At 42.6% G+C, this 24596-nt stretch overlaps 2 protein-coding genes across 2 annotated transcripts in view; one reads left to right on the plus strand and one right to left on the minus strand.

The window, feature by feature from the left end:
* The window catches only part of pigk (phosphatidylinositol glycan anchor biosynthesis, class K), a 40049-nt gene extending 24950 nt beyond the window's left edge, over nucleotides 1-15099 (plus strand). Inside the window, exon 11 of the mRNA XM_084057626.1 lies at nucleotides 14761-15099. Within this exon, the coding sequence (XP_083913752.1) occupies nucleotides 14761-14877 (117 nt within the window). The 3' untranslated portion in view covers nucleotides 14878-15099. The remainder of the gene's footprint in view (nucleotides 1-14760) is intronic.
* A 5002-nt stretch (nucleotides 15100-20101) lies between these two features.
* The window catches only part of st6galnac5a (ST6 (alpha-N-acetyl-neuraminyl-2,3-beta-galactosyl-1,3)-N-acetylgalactosaminide alpha-2,6-sialyltransferase 5a), a 57111-nt gene continuing 52616 nt past the window's right edge, over nucleotides 20102-24596 (minus strand). Inside the window, exon 5 of the mRNA XM_084056618.1 lies at nucleotides 20102-21373. Within this exon, the coding sequence (XP_083912744.1) occupies nucleotides 21106-21373 (268 nt within the window). The 3' untranslated portion in view covers nucleotides 20102-21105. The remainder of the gene's footprint in view (nucleotides 21374-24596) is intronic.

The following is a 24596-nucleotide window of genomic DNA, read 5'->3' on the forward strand; positions in this document are numbered from 1 at the left end:
TTATTTCATCTGAGCTGACGATTTGAAGGCATGCCCAGGCAATGCATTCATCATGCATTTAATCAACTATTTCTAAGTAGTTTTCGTTAGTTAAACTAGATTTCTCTTTATGGTAGTTTTGCTGTAGTTCAATTTGTTTCGGGTGTGAATTAATTCGTAGCTTGCAAAACTACTATGCTATGCTTCCCATACACTGCCCATCAATTGCTATTGATACTGTACAGGCACCCAAAAATAGTAAGGGCCTTAAGGGCCTTTGCAAGCATACAAGAGCAAGAATATTGTTGTGCCTTAGGCAGGTCAAATGCTGTTGTTTTCTGGCTCCAGCCTGTTGGCCCCAGAGAGCAGAGGCTGAACATAGCCCTGATCCCTGCCAAAGGCCTGCTGAGCAATGTGACAGGAACAGGGCCAAGTCTCTGCATCCAGAAGCACTCTGGGAAATCAACAGAAGCCCTGCCTCCAGGACCAAAACGGGCTCGTTTCAGATTCATTGAACACTGAACGTGCTAGAGTTTCCCCGTGAACCATGGCCATAATCTTTAATGCACAGGAGTGCTTGCACTTGAGCACAGACTCATGTATATGCACCCACACAAATCTTATGCAGAGTCCTAAGCCTGATGCTTGACATGATGTCTCGATTAGCTCCATCTCGCCTCTCTGTTCTCTTCCTTTCTTTTTTCTGTTTTTCTTTTTTTCTCCCAATGTAGTCGGTAATCCACTTCCAAATTTCCTCCACACATCGTTATCAGATATTATGGTCGTTATAATATCTACGCAGTGATATTAGCCTGGCTTGGCCAGGCTAATATCACTGCGTAGATATTACTCTGGAATCTCTGTATGGAACCTGCATTTTCAATTAAAAAAATCACACCCTGTGTGAAGGAAGCGGTGCCTTTGGGGCGGGCCTTAACTCATTTCAGTTCGTCCCTATTGGTGGTCTGAGTCCACTTACCAAATTCGTACTTGGTAGCATGCTGCAAACTGCCAATGGGCAGACAGAGGGGGCGGCGCTTAAGTAATGACAGTTAGTCCCTATTGCTGGCTTTAGTCCATGTACAAAATTTGTACTCCATAGCATGCTGCGAACTTGAGTTATGGCCGTTTGAAGGCCAGCCAATGGGAAGACAGAGGGGGCGGGGCTTCAGCAATTCATGCTGGTCCCTATTGGTGGTCTAAGTCCACTTACCAAATGTGGACTTGGTGGCATGCTGCAAACTGGAGTTATAGATGTTTAAAATCCCGTGCTCATCCCGTGCTCATACGGGCGGACGGACATAACATACGCTGGGGGTCCCTGGGACCCTGGGGCGGGGCTTCAGCAATTCATGCTCGTCCCTATTGGTGGTCTAAGTCCACATACCAAATGTGGACTTGGTGGCATGCTGCAAACTGGAGTTATAGCTGTTTAAAATCCCGTGCTCATCCCGTGCTCATACGGGCAGACGGACATAACATACGCTGGGGGTCCCTGGACCCCTCTTTGATAACTTCAGCAATTCATGCTCGTCCCTATTGGTGGTCAAAGTCCACATACCAAAATTGGAGTTGGTGGCATGCAGCACACTGGAGTTATAGCTGTTTAAAGTCCCGTGCTCATCCCGTGCTCATACGGCCGGACGGACATAACATGTGCTCTTTGATAACCAGTGGCACGTGTGAGATGGCATAGGCAATCTCCAAGTCCGTGTGTGTGCGCGTGTGTTTGTATGTATTTCCTCTTTGCCGTGCTCATCCCGTGCTCATACGGACGGACGGACGGACGGACGGACGGACGGACGGACACGGAGACAAAGTCAAATGTAGAGCGGTTGGCACCGCTAAAAAAAATCCTCTGGTGATAAACCCGGCCCATATTTGCATACTGGGCCCTGATTGGTGCCCCACAACTTCGGTGGCAGCAAAATCTAAGCACAACCGAGCGGGGCCAGACCTAATCTGCCGAGGGCTTCTTTTTTTTTTTGCATTGGCAGATTCGTCTGGTTTCCAGGCTAGATCTGGCCTCAGTTCATATATTAAGTTAAGGTCTGGATGGATCATTTCTCCTGCCGGGGTCTAGATATCCCTCCCGTCTCTCCCTGCATTCTCCCTTCTCCAAAAATAGAGCATAATGGCCTTTTAGTCTACTCCACGTGGTTGGCAGGAACTTTTTCCCTGTGCCATGTGGACTTCTCTCTCTCTCTTTTTCTCTCTCCTTTTCTCTCTCTCTCTCACTGCCTCTTTGACTGACTGACTCTCTCTCACTCCCTGTCACCCTCAGCGGTCCATCTCCATGGCAGTAGCAGAATGGTCAGTGTCCATCAGGCCTGTTGTCGCCTTACTGTGCCTGTTGATTAGTTGTCATATTAGGTATGTGCAGCACTGAATACGAGTGCTACTCCAAGACGTGTTTGTTTGGTGCTGCTGTTGCAGTGGCACTGATCTTTGTCTCAACCAGGCCGAAAGGCATGGCCGACACTATGTTTTGCACCCTGTCCTTCCATCCGTCCATCCGTGTGTCCGTCAGTATGTCGACAGCTAATCTACGGCACCGTTGGCTTGATCGCAGCGAAACTGTGCACACACACTCCCTGGATGCCAGAGCAGAACCTCTGCCCCAAACTTTTCACATGGGTCTATTATAGTGCCACCAGGAGGCCGCTTTTTGCAAAACACATTTTTGACAGTACTCCTACATATTTTGTGCAAACGTCACGCAAATTGGTACACAGTATCTATCGTCATTAAACGAAACGGGTCTTTCAGATTTTTCATATTCCATCCTGATTGGCTCAGATTGGCTTCCAAAGTTTGCAGGAGTGCTCCGTTTTGAACATGGTGTGCGATTTCCGTGAAATTTTGCACGCACATTCCTACTAGGCCGAGGAATAACTGTCACTTGACATTTTTCAAATCAGCCTCATGGTGGCGCTATAACAGGCTAATTTGTGTTTTTACCTATAACTGCACCGATCTGTGTAAAACTTTGTATGAGCACTCCCTAGAGGACAAAAAACCCTGTTTGCCCTGCATTTATCACATCTGCCTTTTATAGCGCCACCAGGAAGCTGACTTATCTAAAACACATTTTATGATATTGCTCCTTCAGATTTTTTCAAAATTTCACGCATAATTTACCGGTACACATGATCTGTTCGATTTTTCAAATTCCATCCTGATTGGCGAATACCGAACATTGCTGGCCCACAATAACCTACAGTACCTGACCTGGCGGAGACCTGTGCTCCGAGGAGCACTTTTTCTAGTTTTCTCTCTGCAGCCATAGAGCACCGAAGTCTGACGTCATTTATACATCCTACCTGGTTCGTGGTTTTCCACCCCCGTTCTGAATTCCCATAGACGTCTTTAATATGGTGTCAAATAAGAACTGTGTTCCAAAAATAAACAAATGATCCGGCGGTTTGACTCTTATGGATATGAAGCATCAATTGACGGTGAGAAAACGATAATGTTACTTCCGCCAAATTAGTTACATTTTTGCCAGAAACAGACTGTATCAAATATAAGTGACTGACTATCATAAACGATACAGACCCTCCTCCCTGACAATATCGCAGAGACAGTTTGTTTATTTTTGGACCACAATTCTTATATAAGACGATTCTAAGATGACCCAATGTTATTCTCCATAGAGAAATTACTTTACGAACCAGGGGATGAACGAGTGACGTCAGGACTTCTGTACTCTATTGATCAAATGGGCTGATTTAGAGAGGTCAATGTTATCAAATCCCATAAGTTCCGACTCATACTTACCGTTCCCTCTCTCCTGTTCTCTCTCTTTCTAGTTCTCTCTTTTTGTATTTATTATCGTAATTTTATTTTAAAACATTTCTGTGAAAAGACATTGTTTTAAAATACAATTCCCACAGCAGTCATGGCTTGTCCATGCTGATCCTTCTAGTGCTCAAGGTTCTTTATTTACCTTCCCACATCTTTAAGGCAGCATTCATGTAGTTTGACACTTTTATAAAGTACCTTCTTCTATAAAATCACAACAGCATGGACGCTGGACATTAGAATTCACTGGAGCATAATCATATGAACCATGGTTTTTCATTTTCCATTAGGATTTCACATAAGAAATGCATTGATTTCCTAATTGTTGTCTGAAATTAAACCATTTTGACAAATCAAAAACGAATTTCTTTTCATGCTTTTTTTGGTAGGATAACCTTGACACTTGGTCACAAAATGCACTACAGTTGTGTGGCATTTAATTTGATATCTGGTTATTTTAATATTATATTAACAGGGTCCCCACGGTCATGAAATTCCTGGAAATATTTTGAAATAGAAAATAAAAAAATCCAGTACTGGAAAAGGTTTGAAATTGATCAAACATCATCAAAGGTCCTGGAATTTATCAAGGGTCCTGGAAAAATATTTGGCTATGCATTGTTTTTGGCTATTGATTTTGTTAAAACAAAACATTTTCATAAACATTAATAATATTACACGAAATATGTAACATAAGTAGTTTTTCTCCGAACAGGCTGTGTGACGGCAGCCTAATGTATGTCTCAAATTTTATTTTTGCTACACTGCCTATCTTTGGGCATTCTACATAGGAGTAAGAGACACATTATTGCGCCGAATGATTGTTATATAGGCCTGGAAATTGGGCTAAATATTCTGGAAAAGTTTTGGAAATTCATTGCTAAAAATGTGTGGGGACCCTGTATTAATCATTGCTTAAAAACAAATGGCTTTTGTATTTGCAACCTTTATTGATCAAAATGTGCTCAATTTTGTTTTTTGAGTGCTCACTTAAATTTAGACTAGTCATGTAGTCAGTTAAATGGCATCATTTAAATGTCAGTGAAATTAGTCATCCCTATTCTAACTCTTCCAATATGAGATAACATTTTTCAATGCATATCCCACCAACCATTCCATTAAAATAATGTTTTGCCCTGCTAGAGGTGGGGCTGTAACTGCACTGTTGGTTGGTTATTCCATCCGTCCACCACTTTGGTCCCAAACAACATACTAGATTGCCATAGATTTTGCTCTGCACCACCCAGCTCTCCGGAGGATCAACCCTACTGATTTTGGTGACCACATAGCCTTTCATCTGGCACCACAAATCGTTTAAGAAAACGTAATAAATAATATGTTTTTCAGAAAACTTAGGTCAGGATTTAGGAGGCGTTTTTAGAATCGGCCTCAGGTCTAAATGGGTTAATGGAAACATTGTCTATGTAAGGCAGCTCACTCTGCATGGAAAGGCTATACAAAGTGGGGGTGGGTGGGTGCAGTCACTTTTCTGTGCACATGTGAGCCAGTGCCGGAAAAGTGAGTGAGTGCTTCTGCACAATCTGGGAGTTGATTAATGTCCTGTCAACCTTTGGCAGCTGTCTCAGAGGTGGAGATGGGGTGAGTCCCCTTCATCATGCGACAGTTCTCATCCTCCCAACTCCAGTCACACATCCCCATGCCAATGCCTGATCATAGTATGTTCTGGAAATGAGAGACTGGAGCTCTTTTATTAGTCTCCCCCCCTCCCCCCCACCCCTATCTTTTCTTGTGTATTTTGTTTGCGTTCCTTGACGGGTCGTTTCCTGGTCTCTGGCGTAAAATTGTTATTTGTTCTCCTGCCAGCTTGACACCACACATTATGGCTCTGGAGAATTGAAAATGGAAACGGCAGAAATGAATGTCCCCCTCTGCTCTGCAACCCAACCCCCCCCCCCCCCCCCCCCCAACACCCCACCCCAGTGCTACACTCTTCTCTCCTCCATCTCGCAGCTGCAGTGTCAGGGAGGATGTGCCCGTTCACAGGCCAAATCAACCTCCAACAAACATGCAACCCCCTTTTTTGTCTGTAAATGTCAATTAGAATTTGCTTTGCCGCATTGCCCACGCTCATTCATTACGACTGACAACCGTTGGGTGAAGAAAGCAGAAGGACATTAGTACCTTGACTTCTACTTTGCTGAGGGCTTAAAAGGCGAAGTCTGCCTACTGGTCCTTGCTTTGCACAATGACGACTACTCTGTCATCTGGCTCTCTAGAACAATTTGCTGTGGTGTTTGACCTTGGAGTGGTTGTGTTTGGCAGGGCTTTTCAGACCTCCCTTAACGACCATTAGCACCCTGCGTGGCACTGTTAATTAGCTCCAATCAATCAGATGGGTAGCCGTAAATTGATTTTGCCTGGGAATTTAATATGCAACAGAGAGCACATGTAAAGCAAGGGAAGAGACTTTTTGTGCCAAGGTCCCTGTCCTTGGCAATGGAATGTGAATGTCTATTGTTAGGAAAGGTCAGTGAGCAATGGCTTTCTTACAGCATCTTTCTTCACTCTTTCTCTTCTCTGTATTACTTTGCCAGTGTCCTTTCTTTACCTCTCTCTCTCTCACCACTGTGCTTTTTCTCTGCTTCTATCTCAAGGAAATATGCATGCGTGTATGTTTGTGCATGTTTTTTTTATATTTAGGAACATCCTATTATTTCGGACACAAGTGTCATTTATTTCTTTGTATTTATTACTTGACATATAGGCCTTCAATTATTTGTTTTTATATCTGCAGTGCATTACTACTACCCAGTCTACCCAAGTCGAGGCAAGTTTATTTGTATTGCATATTTCAACAATAAGACAAGTGCATTAAGTGCAAAAGAGACACATTATAAAAGTGTTTTATATTATTATTAAAACATGTAATTAAGAAGTTGAGAATACAAGCACAAGCAAGCCAATATTATCTGTTTCAACCAGATATGAACAGCTAAAACTGGAAAATACGGACTTATTGGACCATACATTAATCTGTCAACCACAGCATTGTGTCCAATCTGGAATATTGCAAGCCTATTAACAGTTATCATAATCCTTTGTCCTGTGTAATAACCTCCAACATGGGTTGACACTTATCTATGCTGAGGAGATAACGCACCAAAGGGACACGACTAGCCTCTGAATATCTGGACTTGTGTGACTTTATTACCTATGGATTTACACTGAAATAACTTTAATTTTGCACCACTGTGCACCACTGTGCAAAATTGTGTTTGAGGGGGACATACATCATATTTCTTTTAAGAAGATTATGTTTGTCGTTGAAGACTAAACTCATTAGTTGACAAATGACTGTAGAAAATAATTGATATTGTTTCCCTTTGTGGCATATATTCCCCATTGTTACCCTGAAATAAGTAAGATCCCTCATAGGTCAAGACCTCAGAACAACCTCAAGCATGTTTTTAACACTAACGGCAACACCTGCTGTTTAGAAGAACAGACAATATCAGCTACAATACAGCTGTTCCATGATGGCCAACATTACCTATTATGTGTCTGTCTTTGAATTAATAAATTGTACATTTTCAACCACTGTTGCCATGAAAGAACACCTACCACTCATGAATGACCGTTAATGAACGCAGTACTAAAGTGCATGTGTTTGAAGAAATTGCACCATTATGTCGGACTTGGAACAGTCATGGATTCGTCAAATCGTCACGGTCCCATAAGGGAAATTTGGTTCACTGACAGGGTTTATAATACAAGATGTCATCAATAATAATTGGTGCTTTTGCCGTTTTTTACCTTGTATTTAAAAAAGAGTTTAAAAAAAAGGATGCATACATATTGTTGGCAATTTTAATCAAGCATCTCTAGGGAAAGTATTTCGGAAATTGTATGAGCCCATTACCGTTAATACTTAAAAATGTTGATCTTTGCAATACACCTTTCCGAAGCACTTATAAATCAGTCCTGCATGCACCGTTTGGAAAATCCTACCACAATTGAGGGGGTCGTACTGAAGATGAGTATGCTGATAGCATCTTATCAGTTATTAAAAAGTGCCTGGATGACAAGAGTCCCCACAAAAATAGATAGACCGCACCATGCAAGAAGCGCTTAGGCGGCGAGATGTTGCTTTTGCGTCGGGGAACGAGGAAGCTAAAAAGAGTGCTCGTTATGCACTTAGGAAATTGACAGCAAAAGTCTTTGGAACAGCTTACACACCGTTACTGACTTTAAACCCTGCACTGCAAGCAGTGTGAAGGTGTCCTCTCCCCCAGACAAGTTACAACTTGTCTGGGGGATTCAAAACTTCGGACATAATCAAAATCACCCTCCCCACTCCCATCGACCTACAGTTGCCTCCGTCAATATTCAGTCACGCTGACAGTGACGCCACCAGCAGTCGGTGAGGTAACCAGTGGTGAAGCAGGTGATGCTAATTCACGTGTGCGTGACGATGGTGCAGTATCAGGAGTTTTCAGTGGAGAGGGTCACTGACTTAAAATTCGGCCTCAAGGTCCTGCGGGCCTTCTACATACCACTGAGAGCATCATGACTGGCTGCATCACTGCCTGGTATGTGAATTATACTGACCTCAACAGAAAAGCAATGCAGAGGCGGTCCACTTATAATGTCAATCCAGGACACATACGATAGCATTGTCAGCAAAGCTCCTAGCCATCCCAACCAAGGACAAGTGTCAAGTCGCTCTGTTGCCACAGAACCATAAGTGGATAGGATAACACACAGTGGACAGGATAACACACACACACGCACGTAGAGCAAGAGCAACACACACCCGGATGCGGACAGACTTTCAAATCAATGGCAGTTTATGGTCTAATGGGCAAACATATGGTGGACATGGAACAATAACATCACAGACACAACTTAAAGTTTCACCGCACTCTGTTGTCTCACTTGCAAAGTTACCGTTACTAGGGTCACATGCTAGACATTGTGTGTGTGCACGAGCCTGTATGGACGTTTTTATCCCGATATATTAACTCTTAATAACTTTTCCTCTGCTGTGTGTGTGTGTGGGTGCCTCGACTCTCGACTTACTTAATGTCTTTGTCAACACAAGGAATACCAAAACGCTCGCCCCAAAACACAGTCGCCCGGGGGCAAATCCGGCGGTATTCACCTAGTATTACTAAACGTAACCTCAGTGAAACTATGGCTAACCGTAAACTTATTTCTAACCTTATCCTCAGTAAAACAAATACAAGAATACAAGAACCGCTGGTCAGCGAAAAAATGGGGACAAGCATGTTTTGGGGCGAGTATTCCGATTACCAACACAAGCCGTCACCCTGGCCGGCTGATCTTTTAACAGGCACCCCACACATCATTTATACTGCCATTTCACCGTTGCAATGAGTGGCTGGCTTGGGTAATAGTATATAACTTCTAGTTCTTATTATTGCTGCTACAATGCCTGAGGAACTAGCAAAACAAATTGTACTCTTATGTACCCATACACAAGATGTAACAATAAAGAAACCTTGAAAGCACACAATCACAACACTTGGAATTCAATCAGCAAAAAATGCATGGAAAACCTGTCTCCCTCGTGCATTTGTCCCCGTCGTCAACCTCAAAGTCTGTCTCCTCATTCTGCAACTGTGTGTGTGTGTGTGTGTCCTCTAATCTACTGACATATGCTCCTCTCCTGTGTGCTCGGTGTGCTGACGTGGCCCACTGTCGCAATCGATCCATCGCTCCTACCCCTCTTTGCCCAGGGGGTGGTTCTCAGTCACACGCACATAACACCCACACACCAGCCAATGTGCACGTCTACCTCTGTTGTCAAAGGTCAACCCTCCCCAAGAGCCACACACTGCCATTCCACTCCCATCAGCACCCCCCTGGCCTGTTGTCATCTCAGACCCCCTTCTTTGGTACCCACTATCTTAGGTACAGCTACATCCTCAATCCCTTTTCACCAGGCACCACCTGCCCTACCAGCTACCAATTCATTATCACAAACCCTCATTGACATACAGTACACTTACAGCACAAGCCCAGGGCTGCATGGCCACAGCTAAAACGATAACGCTAAAGTGTTTTGCTAGATGTCGAGATAAAGATTACTAGTCCCTGGACTGACCCAGTAAACAGGATTTTATGTACTTTTTAGCCCCACTAAAAAACATTCTAACCCCTGGAATTCGCCATACGTGGCTTCATTACGTTCCAGCTGTGACGTGGCCACTGGAACTGATCGCAGCCGCTCTAGACAATGCTTGTGATTCCCCCAGACACATTTTGAGAAGCGGCCCAGAAGTGGCTCTCTGCTCTGCTCCGCTAAGCTTGCGGAAAGCAGCAAAATAGACAGTGAAAATTTGGCATATTGACATTATAACAGCATTATTTAAATAACTTAAGTCTTTCGTGTCTGTATCAACAGAATAGCCTATGTCACAATGAAAACAAGCGGCCTTAAAAAGCTTTGGCTGAATGTTCTTTCAGCCTTGAATACGAGCATGGAGCATCTTGAAGTGACCAGAAATATTGATCTGGACATAGTTAGGATGTACTGTATTTGCAAAGATTCTTGTTGAATCTTGTTTTAATTTACCACTCACCTGGTCTGAGAAAAGGGGGGAGGACACATCCTGGCAAGCAAATCTTTATTGCCGAAAACAGTCCGCCTCCTTTAATTTCTATTTTCGGAATCATAGTGCTGGCATCGTGTCTTTTGGGCTGTTTGGAGTTGGAATAGCCATTTTCATTAAAGGCTTGGGGCATTGTGGATTCATAGAATATCAAGACTAGATAGACACAGGTTTTCAAAGATTGGGCCGCTGTGGAGACAAAGAGGGCTGTGAGTGGGCGCCAGGGGGGGGGGCAATTGGAAAGGAGAATGAAAAGAAAAGAAAACAATGTGTCGCGATGTGTTGTGAACTTGTAAATCAGGTGGGGGTTTTTGTCTTCGTTTTTTTTCAGCCATTTCGCAATGGGGGGGGGCAGCCAGCGGCTATGGCTACAGTATGTGGAGGTCCTTGGTATGCAAAGGTCTGGGAACCCCTCGACTAGACCATACCAATATATCAAATCAATATTACTATCAACAGCTGCTGTTGCTGTTTTTATCGATATTCAATTGATAGATTGAAGCTTGGGACCATAATTGCTAAAAGCTGCTTCTCCATACTTTTTTGTTCTAGTCTCTGGAACAGTTAGGAGAACAGAGCCAGAGGATCTAAGGGCCCTGCCGAGCACGTACTTAGGAAGCATTGCAGACAAGTAGCCAGGTGCATTTCCATTGAATGATTTAAAAACAAGTTAAAGGATCTTAAAATCTATTTTAAAACTGACAGGCAACAAATGCAGGGACCTAAAGGAGAGTTCCAGTCATTTTAGGTGTTTGCTTTGATGTGTCGCTAATCACTCACCAACATACCAGGGGCAGTTGACTTTTTTCATAGAAGCCCCTGTTGTCCATTGTGGAGACCCCTTCCACTGGCATAATGGAGTAATACGGATAAACAAAAATCGCCTATTTTAGCAGCTCCAAACTCCGTTCATGCACAACGGGAGCTGGTTGCTTGTTTCTCTCACATAATCTGGCAACACCGAGGACTAGCTTCACTTCGTTCTGCATGAACGGCAGCTCATAAGGGACATTCAGTGCATGTTTGAGTGTCAGTACACTGCATAATGAGGATTAGTGGAAAAAAAACGAAGTTTGGAGCTGCTAAAATAGGCGATTTTTATTTATCCGCATTACTCCATTATGCCAGTGGAAGGGGTCTCCACAATGGACAACAGGGGCTTCTATGAAAAAAGTCAACTGCCCCTGGTATGTTTGTGAGTGATTAGCGACACATCAAAGCAAACACCTAAAAGACTGGAACTCTCCTTTAAAAATAGGCGTAATGTAACGTAAGTTGTAACCAACCTACGTTTTTTGGGTAGACCAGACAGGAGAGCATTACAGTAATCAAGCCTGCTAGTGATAAAACAATGTATTAATTTCTCAGTGTAATCCTGGGAGAGAAATGGTCAGACTTTGGCAATGTTTCTTAGATCGTAAAAGTATAATTTTGTGACATTTCTGATATGTGCCTCCATGTTCAAATCAGAGTAAAAAATGACACCAGGTTTTTAACTTGATGCTTCGTGTTAAGTGCCCTGGATTGTAAATTTCTCCCTCTGGTCCTTTGCCCCAATGAGAAGAATACATTTTTTTCCTTCATTTAATTGAAGTAAATTCTCTGACATTCATGTTTTTATATCGATCATGCAGTTGACTAGGGTGTCAATTGGACTAAGATCCTCTGGGGATATGGATATGTATAATTGGGTGTCATCAGCATAGCTATGAAAGTTTATATTGTGTGTTCTGATTATTGAGCCAAGTGGTAGCATGTATAAGTTAAAGAGAATGGGGCCCAAGATGGAGCCCTGAGGGACACCACATGTCAGCTCAACTCTGTCACCAAATGCCACTAGGAACTCACAACCAGTTAGGTTCGATCTGAACCGCTCAAACTGTGCCGGAAAGACCAACCCAGTTAAGTCTGTCCAAAAGAATTGTATGCTTAATGCATACACATTTAGCTTATTATACATACTGTGTAACATTTTGATTATCACACAAAATGGCTTACTTCCTAATTATTATTAAAATTATATATCACAATAAAACCGGCTCACAAAAACTGTTGTGTGAATTATTTCAAAAGTGGAGCCGGCTTCTATAAATACATATTTTCAATTACATAATGTATTACTTGTCCTCAAATGTCGGGTTAGTTGTGAAACTGTAATATACAACTTCACATGATGACAGACATAACACACTCGCATACAGAAACAAACACTGTTCTCTCTTTAGCTCTTTAGATGATGTGGCAGTGAGTTGGGCAGCTCTCTCAGCTTGACCCACAGCTCACTGTCTGTCTGCCTGCTTTAGCATTCTGGATGGCTGGGGCTCTCTATTGATTTGGCTTGATTGAGTTGTTAAATAAATTTGGAGTCAGACGTAATCCAATTTTAGCGCTGGCCTCAGTTTTTCTGCATTCAAAATTAGCTGCGTCCTCACATTACCTGGATTTTGGACATAAATATTGCGGGTAGACATCTCTTATGTACATCACGCACCTTTATCTGTACTATAATTCACGGAATCTCTTGTGTGTCTGTCTGTGTCACACAAAATTTGTCCCTGGCATAACTCTGACATCGTCCGACCGTCCCGTCTCAAACTTGGCGTGTGTGTCTCATATAACCCAGAGGTGTGCAGAGCCGAATGTCAATTCAGATGGACCCAACGTTTTCCGAGAACCGAAAAAACATGAATATCTGTATCTGTCGGCCCGCGGATCTGAGAAATTCTCCATGTGTTCTGGAGATTGTATGCAGAACACATGATTGGCCAACCCAAACCGCCAGCTTCGCGGAGTGGTGGAGTGTCACGTTTTTGCCGCTAAACCAGTCCCTGATTGGCTAACCCGACCCGTCGGCTTAACTGACTGGTCGAGTTTCGCATAAAATTTGTGCCGCATAGCAGTATAAATGGAACAACTTGCATCGTTCCCGAAATGCATGGCCCCAAATAGACCTAGTCTCTAATAGAAGAGATAATTCCACGCGAAACTCCCACCTCAACAGACAGGTTCAGCACTTTTCAGAAAGGAGCTAAAGGAGATGAGCACTGCGTTTATGACTTTATTATACAGTAGTACAAATAGAATGGCCATTCATCATGATAATGACAGTGGCATTGAACCATCAGTTTGCTACAACAATGGCAATGCCTAATAAAGGCAGAAATTGCTGCTCCATCCCCTGTATGATCCTGCAGCATAGTCCTCTATTGGCAGTAGTGAGATGGTGTTTGTGTTTGCCAGTAATGACTCTGGGCTGGCTTTCACACCAGGCTGCTCCTCCTCAGGGGCCTGCCAATCTGCTGTCAGCCTGCCTCTTCTCTCATACGTATGTGCTCGCGTGCGTGCGTGTATGTGTCTCTCTCAGTGTGTGTGACTGTGTGTGTCTGTATGGCTGGGGAGCACTAACTGTTTTAGCAATGACTCAGAATTATTGATCCATGCTTGCCATGACCCAACCCAATGTAGTATTTATTATGATGATTAATTGGCAATTAAATGTCTGCCTGCAGACAACAGCCACGTTTTTATTAATTAACAACCGAAGAAAGGAAATGACTCAGTTAGTCTAAACATACAACTTGGTTGCCACCTCCCCTGACTTGTGATGTCCTGGCTGGATAATGGCAGCTTGTACAATGAGAGATAACACAAATCTCTTAAGTGTATCCTCAGAGGCTTTCTGTGGCATTGTCGCCTGCGGAGGAGTTATGAAGATTTTTTTTAGAGGTTAAAACTCATCTCTCCCTGGAATATTCCTGGCGCATTAGCATATAAATGCGCTCCTTGTGAGATGCATGTTTAATACCGCCGAGATTTAAAAGTCTAATCATACATAAAGTGATGATGTGGCAGTGAGTTGGGCAAATGCAGGACAGGGGGAGTATACTGATGAGCTTCGGCAGACTTGCTGCCTGAGTGCGTGCACGCGTTTGTGTCCTCACGCGGACACATACAGTACAGCTTGTGGCCCTGGGGGGGGGGGGGGGGCAAGTGTGTGTGTGAGCAAGATATAAAGTATAGATAAGAATATGTGCACAATATAATGTTGAAGATAAACTGATTGTACAGCACATGTGAAATGCTGTCCCTGCCTGATTGGTTGAGTGACATCTGTAGAGGCCTGAGCAGCAGAAATGTACTCACTATTATGATCCCCCCCATCTCTTATTGTTCCTGTATCTCTCTAAGATAAATGAGAGGAAGGAGAGAGTGAAGAAAAGAAAGAGGGGGAAGAAAAGAATGTGAGGGATCATATTCTTTTCTTCCCCTCTTTCTTTTCTTCACTCTCTCCTTCCTCTCATTTATCTTTGAACCTCTCCTCATCTTTCTCTCTTGTTCCTCCACTCTCTCCTTATTTTGTCTCTCCCCTCCTCTGGTCCAGAAACCCAAGCAGAAGGACTGGCACCCTCCAGATGGCTTCATCCTGGGCCTTTGGACCCTCATCATCCTCGTCTTCTTCAAGACCTATGGCATCAAGCACCTCAAACACATCTTCTGAAGACCTCTCAGCCGCGCTCATCCGGAATGTGTTTCAGTTACGCAGAATTAGTAATGAAGTTTTTATTTGGTGGTTCACTTTGATCCAAACATGATGTGGGAACACAGGACTGGCTAGTAGAGAGTTATAAGGTACCATGGTTGTTAGCCCTCATCGCTCTCTCACTGGCACCGTTTTGACAACTTTGTGAAAGATTAATAACACACGTGAAAAAAACGTAAACCCAAATAGACAGGCAGAGCTAAATGAACACTGATGATTTTATGGTGTACTGACAGGCTCTAACTGATGTGTTTTTATATACGTATATATTTAATTTATACATGTTTTTTTCTTGGTGAATGAATGCATCTCAGTGCATGGCTGAATCTTGACGAGTGCAGGTACTTGGCAAATGTATTTTAGACCTGAAGCTACTTTCCTGGGTCCTTTCGTCAGTGCCTTTGTCATGCTGTATATTTATTTTATTTCTGTTTCTTCAGCCTGCACTATAATTGAGTTGATTTGTCTGAAAATGCACTGAACTGAGACGGCAGATAAGAATTGCATTTATTTCTGAGAGCATGCAGCTCTACATATTTCAGCACTTTTTTTCTTCTTCTTTTTTTAAGTGCTAGGGCCAGGCCAGTGATGCGGTCAAAAGTGTGGGCACAGCAACGTGCCATGGGTCATGACGAGAGTGGCGTGGCAAGTTAATATCCCCCTCACCTCCATATACATTACACCACATGACCCTCATCACTTACAGTCCGGACTTTTGATGGACAACAATCACACATAATCCCCATCTTGCGTGATGGACCCTTCAAATTTCCATTCGCTAAATCACCCTCCCCATGGCACCATCCATTATCTCTCAAGACCAGCACTTTTGCCATTATATCCCGCATGATGGGCAGCTATTTTCCTTCAGCGCCTTTCCTCATGATGTGTGATAACACGAAAAGCAGTTAGCCCGTCTCAAATGAGTCACTCATGCAATGCGTTGGATGCATTTTCCTTCTCTCTTCTTGCTCTCTTTCTCCTTCTCTCTCCTCAAATCACCGACTCTGAGTTAGCCTCATTATTGGGAGAGAGGGAGTGAATAATGGTCAAATCATCCGGATTGAACCTGTGGTAGTTTATCTTTGCTGCATTTGGTATAGGTCGACACCCATCGGGGCTCCACTGCCACTCTGCCTCGCAGCGGAGGTAGAAAATGCATGGAGTCAGGATATGAAGCCATATGTAAGGGAAAGCTGCTGCTGTGTCAGCCACCATGCTTGCGTATACATTATTTATTCCACTTTTATTAGAGGCTCTTGTATTTCTGATTCTGATTCTTCTTCTAGTAGGAAATCTGTAGGTCCAGCTGTATGCTAGACTTCCACAACTGGCAGGGTGGGCTAATGGTCCTGATGGTGGTGCTACAGCAGCCATCTACATTTTTAAATTCTTAACAAATCAGTCGTGCATGCTGTCACTTTGCACCTTTCACCAAACTGTTGTCTCAAGTGAGCAGAATATGCTTTGAGCTGGTAGGAATTATACATTAACTGAAAGTACAACTCTGCAAAAGCTTCCCTGGCTGGCTTAAACAATACATTTTTGCTTGGTTTAATTTCTTTTCATTAAATTCAATAACTAGTATGGTGTGATGCCCTCAGTAAACAAAATTAGTTGAATGGACCTTCCTGTATTTCTCCTTTGTATTCCTCCTCTTGCTTTTTCCACAAATTGCCTGGCAACAACCATTGCTGCACAGCTATAATCTTATGTTTTATGGGGGAGTGGCTACATTACTTTACAGTTTGTTTAATTGATAGAGCTTCAGTTGTCCTTATTAAAGATGAAAGTTTGGATCTAAGAGATGTATTCTGACTCCTGAACTTCATGGTTTTCATCTCTTTTAAGAGATTTCACAGAGCATTAATTACTTATCTGACTGCTTTTTGAAGATGGAACTGCTTTTACAAGGCCAACCTTTTGAAGGTACTGTACGTCTAGCAAAGCTGATGAGCCTGCTTCAGATCATAAAGAGACAAGGCTACTGGGCTACATTTGTGCATATGCGTCTCAGTAACATTTGCATCAGTTTAATGAGTTTTCAATTCAATTCACCGGTTTATCTGTTACTATTGTATATTGTATACCCAATGCAGAATCTTATCCCATTTGCAACTACTGTAGTCTCAGCATTGCCTCCCTCTGTGCACGTACAGCATACCTGACAGCAGATGTACTAAAATGAAAACAGCCTTATAAGAGATGGATTTGTTTGTTCTAAACCCCACTTCAGAATTGACTCCCACCTCCTCTATGCTTCTCATTCCTACTTCAGCGTGCACAGACAGAATTGAATTTGAACTGGGTCCTTGCCTAGATTGCCAGACTGTGGAGCCGGCCTTGAATTATCAATGTCCCTTAACGACTGACCAACACTTTATTTGTTTGTTTATTTGAAAAGGATACACATTACTTTTTACCTGACATTAGCCCCACCTGTGGCAAGTCACCATATTTAGGAAGCATCTTAAATTATCACCCTGTGATGTCATTCAATCACAACCAAAACCATTGATCAATTTGCGCTGATATGCACTGGAAAATATATTTAGGGTAGAGCGAATAGGGGGGTGGCTAGTATAGAGCTCTTGAGAATTCAGCTAAGTATAGGGTTTAAGTGGTTAATAATGCAGCTATATGTCATGTTTTTTATTGATGTGGAGGAAAGAAAACATCAAGCCAATGTGTGATTTATGTGGGCATGATATTGAACTCCCCCTATAGAATAGAAAATGTGTCCCTCATAGCTGCTTACACTGTTACCACAAATTATGTGCATATTCTTCAGGTGATGAGAGGTGCTTCCAATGCAGCCTCTGCTGAGCTCAAAGGGTGCTAGAAGACTCATTCAATTGTAAGACCCATAGGAGGTCTATTTTTAGCTTGTGGGGTTGATGAGAAGCCCTGGCCTCTCTTTCATTATTATTTCAGTGAGGCACCATGCTGTTACATCCAGACAGGAAGAGAGATGCTCCGAGGAAAAATGTCAGGAGGTGCGGCCATCAATTGAAGGTAAGGGTGAGTCAGTGGCCTCCTATTTCACTAAAGCTGTGTGTACAGTATCAATCTGTATTACAGTAATGCGGGGCAGGGCATTGTAATTGTTCTTATCTGTGTGTGTGTGTGTGTGTGTGTGTGTGTGAGAGTGAGTAAGATAACTTGAGATTCAATGGGCATATTTTCATGAAACTTGGAGGGAAATACATTTTTCACTTTTGGGTCTCAAAGGTTAAGGTCAAAATGAAACTAGGTGTTAATGATCCATAGGCTGCCCCGAAGAAATGATTAAGTTACTTATGGGTCAAATAGTTCAAGGGCGGGAATAAGAGACAGAACAAGATATGTTGGTCTGCACCCACAGGTGCATTTGACTAAATATTTATATTCTACCACATTTTATGGATTGGCGCCTCAGGGGCTAGCCATCTAGAAGAGCGTTTGTGTATCTATACATCCACACTACAGCTCCATATTTGGGAAAGACTGGTGTCATTAACATGATGTCAGAGATCCACAGGGAAGCCATGCCGTTATTAGACCCCATCTTGTTTTCTGAAACCAGTGTACTGTATAGAAATGAACCACTGCAATCCTTTGGTTCAACATTTTTATTTTATTTAACCTGTTGACACAGTTTCCTAAAGTGTTCAGAGTGCAAGGAGGAGGAGAAGGATTAACCAAATTGACTTGATAATACTGTGATCTTGTTCACTTATTTTAGGTAGAAACCTTGAATGCTCAAGTGCTATTTCACTTTGCCGATATAAATCATTGCATAACTTTTGTGTTTATGAAAGAGATAAAATCTTTACTGAAGCAGAGATAAAATACGAGACTCTAAGCAAGGCTGCATTCTCCCACAGTTCTCTATGAGTTACATTAAATCCTAAACTTGTTTACTGTCATAAGGATCTGAAGTAGCTTATGTGAGATGCATGTCTATCTCAAAGTAGAGAAGAAAGGAAAGGAAGCAGGAAACATTTCCTTCAAACGACAAACGACCTTTGTTCTTTGGAAAGTGGATTTATCTCACATGAGCAACCTCCCACCCTAAATGTTTCATAATGTAATGAATTGAGACTCCCGTGCCAATAAAAGACGAGCTTGGATCTGAAATATGGTGCTGTTGTGAAGCATGGGATCACAACGTAAATCATGTTCCCTGCGTGTAAACACAGATGCGTGTGACCCAAAGCACCTCACCTCGCGTTACTCACATTACAGAGATGAGAGTAAAATCAATGGGGCCCGAGCACTGGGAAATATCATTAAGATAACGATGCTTCTCATCCCTTTTCCTGACTGACACTTGATTCTTATTCGGAGAGAGAGGGAAAAAAAGGGGTGTTGGGGCGGGGTAGAGCTCGAAGATGACACATCCACAGAGAGTGAGAAAAAGGGAGAGAGATGGAGAAAATGGAGAGAGAGGGCAGACAGATAGCATTCTCATCATCTGACGAGATACGAGGAACGAATGAGAGGGACAGAGGTGAGGAGGGTGCACAGATCCTGTAATCGTCATCAATCTAAGCGTCTAAAAAAAGAAGAAAGAAACACAATTCTCTCCTGCAATAAATGGCGTTCTCCTTGCAGGAGAACGCCTTTCCCCTGCAAGGCACTGAGAAACACGACAGCGGCTTGAATTTAGTTGGATAAATGCCCCTGCGGCGTCCGCACTCTCAATCTTAATCTCCTGCTTGTCTTGTGTGACATGGCACTGCATTTCCACGACAATCCAGCTGGTAGCTATATAAATTTCCCCATTAGCTGTTGACAGGATCTGACAAAAGCCTCACGGCACATACATCTACCTTCTGTAGGTGCAGATAGGATGACACTGTCTCATACACGCACACACGGTAGCACGTGTGTGACATGTCCCAGTGTTATGATACAAGCGCTCTCTTGCAGAGTTTGACTCGTGATGTGAAATGTGTTGAGCATACAGTATGTATGTTTGACAGGCAGCTATAGAGGGATGGCTAAATGATTCATGTCTACGTCATTGACAAGTGTGAACTGGTGTCACACTACACCAGGGTCCATGGACTCGACTGTCCTTTCACCCTCTCCTTCAAGCCCTCCGACCAACATAATATATGAGCATGGATAATTCATACATTCTCAATGAGAGGATGTCAAATAAGACCATGTTTGAATTAAATTACAGTGTACTGCAGCATGGCAATGCATTTATTTATTAATCTCTTTGTAGCTACGTGTTCCGAATCCTTTTGTGTCACAGGCTTTGTGATGAGCCCAAACTAAAAGTTTGTTCACTCTGTGGTATCTCTGGTAACTGTACAGTACATGACACATACTGTACATGAGCACACAGTACTGTACTTGTATGTGTAGGGCACACAGACACAACCTTGAAGATTTCCACAGTGTAACATGCATTTAGTAAGTGTGGAATGTACAATGGTTTTATGCAGGTTGTACAGTATCACTCACAACACACCAGTTCAAGACGGTCCAAACAGTCCAAAACAGGGACATTTCACTTCGAACCAGTTTCGGCTCAACAGAACAAAACAAGAGTTGGCTCAAGGTTCCCATCATCCATGATAATGATGATATCAGCGGCGTCATTTGGGGTCCCAGGGGATGGCAATTGTCACATTTAACTTCAAATCCAGTTCTTTTGTCTCCACCTTAGAATAGCACTGAGTGCATCTCAATCCACACCTATCTACAGTACATGTGACATGTGACACATGTTATAGACAGGTTTCCTTGTCTGTAATCATACATTCATTAGCCACTTTCAACCTGCTTTACCTATTTTGGCCATGCATTTTAGGCGACATTTTCAAAACATAAAAAAAGAAATCCTTCAAAAATAGCAGATCTACAAGCTCACATCGTGTTGCATCGTGACACTTGAGCTTGCAGATCTGCTATTTTAGCTATTTTCTAAATGGGGCTTAAGTGGTTACTTTTTTTGCCACCCTCAATTTTTTTCTGAAATGACGCCTCTGACATCATCCAGGTCCACAATTTCACACAAACCATTCTTTTCCGCATCCAATGCCATCACACGTCCCATCCTATATACTGTACGTACACAGGATCAGCTCTGAACACAAGAGGACCAGCATGGTCTTTCCATCCCCAAACAATCCTCAGACCCTTCCGAGGAAGAACCTCTTCCGCGTTCACCGTCGTGCCTCCTGACGGTCACGTCTGCCGGGGTACCAGTGGGGATGTCGCCGTGACCCTGCCCACCTCCAGGGAGGTGGTGTTGGCAGGGAGGGGCGGGGGGCTCCAGTCGGGTTGGTAGAAGTGGATGTCAAACGTCCGTGCCCAGTTGGCGAAGACCCGCTTCTCCGTGATGAAGCGATGATGGCTGCCACGCCGCCCACGCTCGTGGGAGATGTACATGGCGCACTCGTCCGGCCCACGGGGCTCGTAGTAGTGGTACGGGACAGAGTGGTGCTGGGCCTCTCTGGGGGAGGACGGAGGGACAGAGGGGGGGGAGACAGATAGAGAAAGCAAGACAAGAACGAGAAAGGAGAGAATGAGCAATTGTATTGTTTAGATACAGTTTTGAACGTCGTCTTCTTTTTATTATAACTGATGCTGTACCAGTGATATTTACTGACTATAATGTAGCTCATCAGTTGTAAATGTCTATACGATTATAGTAGGCTATACCTCAGACTCTGTCTGTTTTGTTTTGCCTGCTAATATTTATTTTCGTGTTGTAGTCATACAGTACCCAATAACAGTGTCCAATAACAATTATACTCTCGGGTTATTATGAGAACTTTCACTAATGATTTTATTCAGGAGGAATAAACTGGTATTCCTTCTTGATAATGATCATGCACGCTTGAATTATTGCCTGCCTGAACAGTGAATGTCAATTATGGCATGCAACAAAGCTGTATTGATTTCTTCTTTTTACAGTGAGTTCACATTACGGAAAGTAAAGTAAGTATGTAAGAGTTTACTTTTTTCCCATAATAAAATGTAAGTGTTGGCTGAGTTGGAACAGATGTGGGCTGTGGTTCATTCGGTAAAACTCTACTAATGAGGCTGGCTGATTTAGCTGCTAGGAGCAAAATACAAGAAAGGTCAATTATTCATATATATCCCACAATTCTTTGCATTTACAGAAGGCATGCCCAACATGATGTACAGTAGGACTACAGTCTGAGTAATGAGGGAAAAGAACTTTGCTCAGAAAATAAGGAATTGATTAGCCGGCACAGAAAATCCGATGTCAGCATGCATTTGAGCGATTTACCGGGTAGTTTGAACACCAAGCAATCAGTTATCCTGTATTTAGTTTAACATAAGACTCTTGTGTTATTACTAGTCCTCTGCAACCTATGAATAACTCCATTGACTCTACCTAGACGATGTGCCTTTTCGCGTTATGAAAACCCATCAAGGACGCCTGACTGTCTCTGCCCATCTCTGTTTTTGTTGTTTATTGCTCTTATCTGATAAACTGCCTGAGTCTCAAGGAACCAGGCAATATCAGAATGGAGTAATGTCCAACATTAGCCTTCTTGAGATTTACAACCATATGAGTCTCTCCACACATAGGGACTTCTCCTTTATATCCTAATCAGGAATGTGGTGTCAGTGGCGAAGTATGTTCTAATAATCTTTTATACATTTTATGTACTGTATGTTATGTTTGCAGGCATCATTGAAGTCACAATTGACAAATATATCATACTGTATATTTAATATGATAGTTATGCCCATTTGAATACAAGCATGAGTTTTTGGTTATCTGATTTCATAGAAAATTTGAATTTACGTTGGCAGTCCACAGTGTTATTTCTCTGCCCCTCTCTCTGGTAGGTAGGATGAGACAGGCCCATATGCAAATGACCAGATCCTCCACTTTTGGTTGAAGGTTAAAATCATACTGCATCCAAATTTCACTCACTCTCTCTCTCTCTCTTAGAGCCCTCTTGTAATTTTTGCTGTTGGACTCCTGCCGAGTCTGAGTGACCTATAAGCTACTGAGTCATTCTGCCCGCTAGAATGATAGATTGATTTAGTTAGGAATGTGCAGACCAAATTAAATTGAATCATGGGACCAAGAGAACCTCACCTGGCGGTGCTACAAACCAGTGGTTCTCAAACGTTTTCATGTCAAGGACCCCTAAATATATATGTATTTGGTTTTCACCCGGGGTGAGGGTGAGATCCACCAGAATCAGCGACAGGTCTGCTTGGCAGTATATCATTTACTGTGTCAGCCTGTTTTTATCATTAGTTAAAGGGATTGTAGGCAACATTAAGCCTAAATTTAAAAAATATTTATATATATATATTTTGCATTTTCTCCCCTCTATCAGCCACTATATAATGATGCTGGGGTGTTTTCCTGCATTGAAACACAATCCTCTTTCTGAAATCCGTATTTTCCCTACTGTGTATGTTTATGTTACGTTTGTCCGGGTCGTAAATTAACGCACGCATGTGCGCGTCCGTGCGCGTCCATGCCCGTGTGAACGTTTTACTTTCGGTTTTAAAACGCTCTCAAACTTCTTTTTTGAGGCACAGAATTTACTTTTAAAAAATCGTTTGGATAGAATTTAGTTGTTTAACTTCATATATGTGGTCAATTTATCATGAAAGAGCATATTTAAAAATAAAAATTCAGAGAACCGTAGGGGCGGGCAGTTCCGCGAATTGTATCCGCATAAGGCAACCTATTTTGGGCATGGCCCATTTAAAAAGTCCCCCCTGCGTCACCCCCTGGTGGTCGGGGGAAAAGAACTGCTGGAGGGGCGGTGTTTGACAACAGTTTTTTTCTTTGATTATGTCTGAACTCGCCTACAATCCCTTTAAGTTTTCCCCCTCTTTCCTGCCTGGCTGAATGTCAGCTGGAAATAATTATAACCCTCAGTTGAGTTGTAGCAGGTTCCATTACCCATATTGTTTGTTGATATTTTAGTAAGTTTTATGAATGTATTTATTACTGATTTAATTTTTGTTTGTCTACCCTAAAAGACCCCCCTCCCCCACCCCACAATAATGTAATGGCACTAAGTTTACACACAGATTTGCACTCAACGGACCACAATGGAAATGTTATATCCTTTTAACAGATATGTACAAATATACAGTATGTACACGTATGCATTTTTGTCAATACAAACGCCAATCAATAAAAAGAAAAGCTTTAAAGATTCTATATTTATCCCCTTTTCTCCTATCAGTTTCAGATTCCATATTGACCACTACTTTATATTCCGCTCATTGCATTGACCTTGAAAAGGCTATGTGTGTTTTGTGTCTCAGCTGAAAGTGTTTTTTACTTTGTGCAGGCAGTTTGGACAATAGTCATGATCTGTTGGTTTGGCAATCTCAATCAAAAACACGCTGGGTAAAATTGTGAAGGTGTTCCATAAGGTGGTGAAAATCTAAACAATCTTTGTTACCTCACCTGTACCGAACTAGAGCCACAAGGAAAGCTCAGACAATCTTATTGGACTCCTAGCACCCTTTACACAGCAAGTTTAATTTGCTCCCCTCAGGACGTAGGTCTTACCAACCTAGATTCACCTAATTTTGTTTAAAAAGACTTTGACTTTTTAAACAAAATGGGACTGTTATAATTATTAGATGTGACCCCCATTTGTCTTGCTTCCTTGCTGCTCTTCTGATGCCAAGTCACATAATAATAATTTAGTCTCCCA

Source organism: Gymnoscopelus microlampas, assembly GCF_963454915.1.
Source record: "Gymnoscopelus microlampas genome assembly, chromosome: 5".
Taxonomy (NCBI): domain Eukaryota; kingdom Metazoa; phylum Chordata; class Actinopteri; order Myctophiformes; family Myctophidae; genus Gymnoscopelus; species Gymnoscopelus microlampas.